General features: G+C 38.4%; 1 protein-coding gene across 1 annotated transcript; it reads left to right on the top strand.

Moving 5' to 3' along the window:
- The first annotated feature begins 389 nt into the window (after positions 1-389).
- On the top strand, positions 390-8,707 carry LOC131319383 (uncharacterized). The gene is made up of 6 exons (XM_058349611.1): positions 390-1,047; positions 2,984-3,076; positions 3,777-4,010; positions 4,592-4,694; positions 5,858-6,087; positions 8,159-8,707. The coding sequence occupies exons 1-6, from the start codon at positions 719-721 to the stop codon at positions 8,379-8,381; spliced, it is 1,212 nt and encodes a 403-aa protein (XP_058205594.1). The 5' UTR covers positions 390-718; the 3' UTR covers positions 8,382-8,707.
- The last annotated feature ends 171 nt before the right edge of the window (positions 8,708-8,878 follow it).

The raw sequence follows: 8,878 nt of genomic DNA, 5'->3' as shown, positions 1-8,878 counted from the left end.
AAAAAACAAAAACAAAATCGTACTTGTTGAAAAGAAATGCTGGAATATTTAAGAGGAATACAAGCGATTAAAGCTTTTCTCACTTTAGCCATTTATCTTTTTAAAAAAAAAAAAAAAACTTTGGCCATTTATAGTATTAGTATTACATTTCCACTTTTATTTAGTGGAAGATTTTTACCTTTTTTTTTGTTTGCCAAACGATATACGTCAATAGGGTTATCACGATGTTAATATGAACGGAGGTTGATGCTATTCATAATTCTGAAATCCCAAATATACTCTCAGTAGGACTCGAACCTTAATCACCACTGAAAAAAAAGATGAGAACAAATCACCGGAACAAAACCACCTATGTTAACGTGGTGTTCAAAGATTTGTACCTCAGTACAGAACAAATTTTATTTTTGGAGAATCCAATGTATAGTTATCACCGTTTTCAATATTATAATTCAGTCAAAAGATCGATTGTCACGGCACTTAGCAATTTGTTACAAGTTCAATATGAAAAAATCCCAATGTGATTCTGTCATCAACTTTTAAAAAATTACTTATGATGTATAGGCTTTACACACGAAGTAGAACCTCTATGCGATTTTGTTTATGTACATTTTGGTTGACATTGCGTAACAGGAAGTAGAACCTCTTGGCTCTTGCCCAACAAGATCTGCAGACCCGTCTCTCCCCCTCTCTCTCGACACTGCAGCCTGCTTTTCACTCGATGGCGATCCAAAGACTCCCAAAGAGCAAGCAAAAACAACCCAGATCCCCAATCCTCCTACTCACATTGCTCATCGCAGCAATCGGCATATTGTTCCTTCTCTCTTCTCTCAGACCCTTATACTACGGAACTGGGTTCTCTTTATTTTCCTCTGCGAAGGACATGGTGGTGCCCAAGAACCGCCCCAGACCCTACAGAGCATCGGAGAAGTTCTTGTACTGGGGAGATAGAATAGACTGTCCTGGAAAACACTGTGATCCTTGCGAGGGTTTGGGCCATCAGGAGTCCAGCCTCAGGTGTGCCCTTGAAGAAGCCATGTTTCTCAACAGGTATTGGCATTTTCATGGACTTCATTTCCCTTTATATGAATGTTTCTTGGTAAGGTTTGTGGGTGTTAGAGTTCATCTCATTTGCCTTAGCAACGCAAGCTTGGTTAGTATAATTTAGAGGTTACTCATTTTAGGTAGGCATCCTCCTAGAAATTTAACAAGAAATTTTTCTAGGTATAGTTCATGTGTGTAGGGGTGATAGATGAGTCGAACGAGCCGAGAAAGTGGTTGGTTGGTTAAGTTTGGATTGAAAACTGATCTAGTTTTAAGAACATGTTCAAACTTACCTTGATCAAAAACGAGCCGATCTCAGATGAGCTTGAATCGAGCTGAACATGAGTAGCTTGAATTTTTTATACTTCATAAAACCAAAGAGCCAATAGTAGCTTGTTCAAGCATGGTTTGAAATTTTAAGGAGCTTCAAGAAAATGCTGAAGCTTGGTTTGTTAAGCTAACCGATCTTGAATGAGCCTTTAACGAGCGAGCACGAGCTCAAACTCAAGTAGGTTGCTTTATTTAGCAGCCTTATGTGAATGTGTGTGGTTCTTTTTTCCTTTCCAGGTGAATTGGGTTGCTAGTGAATTGAGTTTTCTATGGACTTCATTTCCTTTTTTATGCATGTTCCTAGGTAAGGTTTGTGGGTGTTGGAATTTATCCCATATTGCTCACCCAAGCCACCCAAACTTGGTTAATATAATCCAGAGGTTACTCCACCTACCACCAATTGATTTTTGGTATGAATCCTCCAAGAAATTTTACGTGGTATCAGAGCTAGGTTTTCGGTGGCCTCACTTCCCATGGTTGAGTCTCCGCTCGAGTCAATTGCCTCACCTCATCAGACAACAATCCCTACCTCTACGTGCATACGGACTAAACGTGAGGGGAAGTGTTAGACTATATACCTTATCGCTCACCTAAGCCACCCAAGCTTAGTTAATATAATCTAGAGGTTACTATATCTACAGGCAATTGGTTTTAGTTTGGAACGCTCCAAGAAATCTCACAGTGGGTGTGGGTTTTTTTTTTCTTTCCATGTGAACTGCGGTTGCTAGCAAATTGAGTTTTCTTTCCATTTTGTTTTTTGATTGTGGCAAAGGATGTTACAAGTTACAATGAAACAATTATTCCGAGTTTGGCTCGTTAAAAATTTCATTTGAGATCGTCTCCAATTGTAAACAAGCCAAGCTTGGTCACATTCTTAAACTCAATTTGAAAAGCCAGGCTTGAATAACCCTTTGCTCAGCTTAGCTTGTTTGCCACCCCTATTTCTGGCTGGGAATAGAAGTGGGAATACTGTCTACAATTTTGAGGTTTTTAGGTAGCTATATCTGGCCATTTTAGTAAGATTTGCTTTCTTAGTATGGGAAAAGAAATTCGACTATAAGTGCAATAACCATGCTTGCTTTTATCTGCACATTCGTGTTTTCTTTTCTCAGTTGCAATGTACAATGCCAGAATTTTACGATGATTAATGTAGGGAATTCGATATAAGATTATTTGGACATTTGTTTGATAGTGGATTCCTTACCTCCTTAGGGAGAAAAAAATATGGGCATTCTGTAATTCTGTAAAATTTGGCTGGGTTCTCGCAAAGTTGGAACTTTTGCTAATGAGTACGACAATATAATGTCTATATTATATGAAATCTAGATTGATACTTCTCCTTTATAAGGTCCTGTTGGGGGGGAAATCTGAGGGTTCTTTCTATCCATTTTAAAAGCTTGTGTAAAGTTTGTAGTCTAATTTAATCTCTGTAATTTTCGAATTCGGTGATTAATAAATTTTTTTGTTGATAAAAAAAAAAAAAATTCATGGTTTGGCGATACGATAGGGGTGAATTGAAATGTTAGAACACTAGACGGCGGTGGCATTGATTCTAGTCACTGAATGAACCTAGTGACAAAGATTCTGATTTCACAATGCTTTCTTTCTGCAGAACTTTTGTGATGCCTTCCAGGATGTGTATTAATCCAATCCATAATAAAAAAGGGATTCTTCACCAGTCAGAGAATGCAACTTCAGAGGAAAGGTGAGTTTCATTCGACTGTCTGTTGGTTATGTTGCAACAAAAGGAAGAAGAAAAGGGGAAAATGGAAATACTGGCGGCCAGTTTATCTTCAATGTACTTCTTCTTGTGCTTGCAGCTATTTAACATTATACAACTGTTGGACATGGTGCAGTTGTACAAAGTACAAACTTGGCACTTGATTAGTGTTATGTGTACATCAGGTGTTTCATATTTTTATTTATCCTTAATTGAGAAGCAGAGCCAAGTTTATAGACCAATGGAGTCAAATACCTAGTGATGTTTCTTACAAGAGTGTGATAGAAAGGCGTATTTGGCAATGAATTAAAAAAGGACAAAGGAATTTCGATGACGGGCCTTGGGATTTGTTTTTTATATCTGAAGGGGCGAATGTGCAAAATACAATTACAACTATACTTGTTCTTAACAAACTCGCATGTTCACTGGAGTTGAGTAACCCTAATTGATCATAGTATAGTGGTCCACCAGTAATTAAAGTGGCCTGGGACATGATTATGCACTTGTCACATGACTTAAAGGTGGCACAATCCATAATTACTAATTACTTACACACGATTTCCCTTGTTGCGCTATCACCTTGTAATTTACTTTTAGGAGTAAATTTACTGCTGGCCGGTGAAATGATTAATCTCAGTGTTGCTATTTATGCCGACATTTGGTTGCTTTTTGAATGATTTATTAGGTGGGCAGCCAGCTCCTGTGGCATGGATTCTTTGTATGATCTGGACCTCATGTCCAACACTATCCCTGTAATTTTAGACAATTCTGAAACATGGCATGAGGCTCTGTCATTCAGCATGAAGTTAGGGAGTAGGGGCATTGCCCACGTAGCAGGAGCTAGTCGGTCTGATCTCAAAGAGAAAAGTCGGTACTCAAATATGTTGGTCATTAATCGAACTGCTAGTCCTCTTTCATGGTAAACTCCTATTACCTTGTACCATTTACTTTTATCTCTCTCTCTCTCTCTCTCTCTCTCTCTCTCTCTCTCTCTCTCTCTCTCTCTCTCTCTCTCTCTCTCTCTCTCTCTCCATGGAAAAATTAAAAGAAAATTAAGATTCCCAAGAACAGTAATCCTATCGCTCTTCCTTACAGTCGCATCGGAATCTTTGTAGAATGTGACCACTAGTCTATTTTGTCTCCAACTTATGTTCCATTGGTGCTACTCCTCCCATTTCATGTTTTTATTTCTTTGTCTAGCTGTACCAGACATTTACTTAGCATACTCATACCAACCACCTAATTATACATTTATACTTCTTCTTTCTTAGTTGCCTAACATGAAATTTTCGTCGTATAGTTGTTCAACTTTATTACAACTTAGATTGTGCTGAAAAGAAATAAAAAAATATCTTAAACTGGTTCAGATCCCATAAGTTAGTGAATTTAAATTTTTGTTTGTAACTTAGGATGACACGTTGAGAAAATTATATTTACTTATTTTAGTTGGTTTCGAATCATGCTTGTTTTTAGGTTGGAATTAATTGTCTAACTTTCCAGGTTTATGGAGTGTAAGGATCGAAACAACCGCAGTGCAATAATGCTGCCATATTCATTTCTTCCCTCAATGGCATCCAAGAAACTACGAGATTCTGCAGAAAAGGTTTTCTACTGTTAATGCCTGCTAATGCTTTGAAGTTTTTGGATCTCTACTCATACATGACACGGCCAAAAGAAAGAGAGGGAGTTTTACCACGTTTTTGTTGTTTCAACTCTCTGCCTGGAAACAAAAAGTATTAACAGTAGAAAACCTTTTTAACTTTTTTACCGCAGTTTACAGAAATTGAAAAAGTATTAACAGTTTTACCACGTTTTTGTTGCTAATTTTGTTACATACTTGCATGAACTCGACTGTGCATCATATGATTCATATCTAGGGATTTCCACATATAGTCCAAATTTTATGCTATGCAGACTCGGCAAAAGAAAATCCAAATGTTAGATACGTTTTCAGGGTTACATCCTATATAATTGGGATGAATTTATATATGTGAAAGTAGAATTCATTCATAGATACCGAACTAAATAAATGGTTTTACATAGCTTTGAATACATTTTCCATGAGAAAGATAGAATTCATTAATTTTCCTTTGAATACTTTAAATACTCTAAAGTTATTTGTTGCTTCACAGAATTACAACAAGAAGGATTGGATTCGAATCACATACCCGTACCTGTGCCCATACCTATACCTGTGTCTCGTACTTCACCAAACATAAAGGGCTTGTTTGATTGCAGGGACTAAAAAGGTGGGATTGGGATAAGGGGTACATGGTCTTGGAACATGTCTCATGAGTTTAAAAAACATTAATGTACTTCGATGATATGGCGCGTATTATGCTATGTCTGCATAACTATGTAATTTGGTCCAATCATTTGAGTGAAAGTTCGGGGTTTTTCTTGAAACTTTCCCCTGTTCTGCCCCAAAATGCTTATCAGATTTCTGGTTTGTCATGTATATGTTGGTTCGGGAAAAGTTAAATAGCCGTCTTAAATCCGTCACCTGATCAAGAATTGTAACGATTCTTGGATGTTTCTCTCTCTGGCTTTTTTGGTCAAATGTTACATATGCTTTGCCTTGGCAGAACGCTGAATGTACGAGGATGAGAAGAGCTTGGAGAATAAATCCTGAAATAACAGTTTTGCACTGTTATTCTGTCACTCTGGCTCTTCTTGCCTTATAATTTGCACGGATGATTTGGAAGACAAAATTTATTACCTTGTTATTTACGTCTAATTCATGAACTAATATTGTCAGACCCACAGATTAAGGAGCTCCTTGGTGATTACGTTGCTATTCATGTTCGTCGAGGGGATAAATTGAAAACTAGGAAGGACAGATATGGGGTTGATAGGAGTTTGCATCCCCATCTTGACCGGGATACTCGCCCAGAGTTTATTCTCTGTCGAATTTCAACATGGGTCCCACCAGGACACACCCTTTTCATTGCTTCAAATGAGAGGAAGCCAGGTTTCTTCTCACCTCTTGCTGTCAGGTAAATCAGTTTCTTTCAATTTTTAGTTTATCCTCTCAATTGTCTTGCTCTATTTATAGCAGGAATTTAATGTCACAACCCAATATGTGGATTAGAAATGTGAGGTTAGAGGATTAAAGTTAAGGGCTTAGGGTTGAGTTGACTAACTTGAAGTATATGATGAGACTTTCCATCTTTTGTTTCTCTTTTGTTGTGGTTTAATTTCAAAGAGTTAAAGAGTAACTGATTGACCTGTTTCAAGAATTGAAATGGTATACAAGCTTCCATAACAATGACATCAATAGCAGAATTAGCTCACACCCGTCTCTTTCCTCCCCACTCAAACCCAATTGTGATTCACAGAAGAGAGGGTTTATATAAAACCCTTCAGGTACACGTATCTTACACTTTGCAAACAGCTCGTTCTATATTATCAGAAATATGGGTGTAACCGGTTGAAATCTTCACACCTGTACTTTGGTATTTCTTGTGGTGTAATATAAATGGTAGGTTGAGTATAAAAAGTAGGTAAATCCGAAGTTCTAAGCCGATGTTACTTGCATGTTGAAGTGATTTCATCCGTGCATTGGATATACAGCAATACACATGTATCCAATGTACGGAATAAGCATGAATGCAATTGAAATTCACGTGGAGTGTAAATATCCTTTTAGGAGCTCTCACCCATGGACCGTTCCAAATACAAACCCATGGGTAGAACTCACCCTTGAAAACCGGCTTACAAGGAGGGTGTACCCAAGAGCTTATTTACACAAGGCCAAGCCCAGACTTGGTCGATGTGGGACATAAGGGTTGTTACACCACGGCGGCCCACCCTATCGACACTAACCCGATGGTAGCCCCTTCCGCGTGTCGAATTGCATCGTGGTGGCTAGCTCTGATACCAAATGATACAAACTCATGAGTAGAACTCACCCTTGAAAAACGGCTTACAAGGAGAGGGTGCAAAAGAGCTTATACACACAAGGCCAAGCCCATACTTAGAAGATGTGGGACATTAGGATCATGACAGCCCTCCATATTAGTTCCTAATTTTTGGCGGTCTCTTCGTTCTCTTACCCGGGGACCATCTGCCCCATCAGTGCCCTTGGTTGGTCTCCTCCTCTTGTCTTCTTTTTCATTTTAACGTTTTCTTTTCAAACAACACATTCTATACATGGAACAACCTCCTCTCTAATTTGGTTATTCCTAATCTTCTTGTGTACGTATTTTAGGAAGTATACATTAACCTATCATATTGTGAAATGCACGTACCATGTTGCTAAATTTGTAAGAGAAAACCACACTCATAAGAGGTCTCAACCTCCTCTTAATCCACCCTTGACTCATCTCGTTTCCATTAGTGTCGTCCGGTGAAGTAGATGGCATCACAAGACTAAGCTAAGTGTGCTTCATCGCTAGCCACAAATCACTTAATTAGCCTTAAGTAATCGCAGTTAGGGCTTGTGGAAACAATGATCACAGTTAAGGCTAGTTAACCAAGTTTAATTTTGCTGGCCACACTTGCCTCGGTTTATCCTGCTTCGTCTCAATTAACTATGCTTCCTTATTTAGTTTTTTTGATTGACTACTTCTCTTAATTACTCATACTTAGCTTTGAAGCATAGTTAGTCAGACCAAGGCGATTAAGCACCTTTTTTAAGCTACCTGAATATTACTAGGCTGTAAGCTAGCCCTACTCAAATGTGCGTACTAGCGGCATGATTCCTCTACATTAGGCCCCTAATGCATGACAAAGATAGCCCAAGGACATGCTGGACAGACACTTCAGGCATATGGAGAGGATCCCATAGACTTAAACATGCACGAGCTATTCCTTTATCAATCTTACTATTTCTTGCGGATCAAAAAAAAAAATCTTGCTATTTCTCTGCTATTTACTTCTCTATGTACAACCTATGGATATAGTCAATATAGTAGCATGCAAGTGTTCCGCATAGTGAATTCTCGAGATGCCAGTAATGCATGATGAAAGCTCCGACCTTTTTCTCTTAGATTTGTTCTAATCGACAACATTTCATGCATAAATCCAGAGGCTGCGCTGATCTTTTGCAGTGACACCACTTTGCAGGTATAAGTTGGCATATTCATCGAATTATAGCAGTATATTGGACCCAGTGATTGAGAATAACTACCAGCTGTTCATGCTAGAAAGGCTTATCACGATGGGAGCCAAAACATTCATAAAAACATTCAAGGAAGACAATACAGATCTTAGCCTTACAGACGATCCAAAGAAGAATACAAAGACGTGGCAAATCCCTGTTTATACCAAGGCTGGGAAAGGGTGCTGATAGTGTCTCGTTAACCGAAAACAAAGAAATATCCCGGTTTTTTCTTGGGTCTTTGTTGTCATGTTCCCGTTAATGACTGCCCGAGTTTCTTGCCCCCTATACTTCCTCAACTAATTGAACACGGAAGAAACTGCTCTGATAAAGAACAGAAAAGAAACAGAATTGTTGTAGCCTTGCATGGAGATGGAGATCATGAGGTATATGTAGAGGAGATGACATGTATGCTGACATACTGTGAATTTGTGGTGTGAATACTCTGTGGATTATTACTGGACCGGATACATTTTGCAAACAGAAATTTTGACGATGCCAATTTGATTCTTTCCCAATGTTTGATTCTCTTGTCATCAGGATATCAATTTTTCTAACATGAAGAAATCTTTAGTCTGCCGCGTTAAGTGATTTGATTTTTGACAATGCATAGGTGCGCAGAATTTCATGCACGTATGTGGACAGAGTCACACAAATGCATCCGGTACACACACACGTGGGTTAAC

This window comes from Rhododendron vialii, chromosome 3a (genome assembly GCF_030253575.1).
Source record: "Rhododendron vialii isolate Sample 1 chromosome 3a, ASM3025357v1".
In the NCBI taxonomy this organism is placed as follows: domain Eukaryota; kingdom Viridiplantae; phylum Streptophyta; class Magnoliopsida; order Ericales; family Ericaceae; genus Rhododendron; species Rhododendron vialii.
The sequence above is the reverse complement of the archived record's forward strand: the minus strand, read 5'-3'. Positions and strand labels throughout refer to the sequence as shown.

What these genes read in the sequence shown, in the direction of transcription:
- LOC131319383 (XM_058349611.1), top strand. Translation starts at nt 719, where the DNA reads ATGGCGATCCAAAGACTCCCAAAGAGCAAGCAAAAACAACCCAGATCC. An exon ending in GAAGCCATGTTTCTCAACAG is followed by an intron (nt 1,048 to 2,983) that starts GTATTGGCATTT and finishes TTCTTTCTGCAG; the next exon opens with AACTTTTGTGATGCCTTCCA. An exon ending in TACGAGATTCTGCAGAAAAG is followed by an intron (nt 4,695 to 5,857) that starts GTTTTCTACTGT and finishes TCAGACCCACAG; the next exon opens with ATTAAGGAGCTCCTTGGTGA.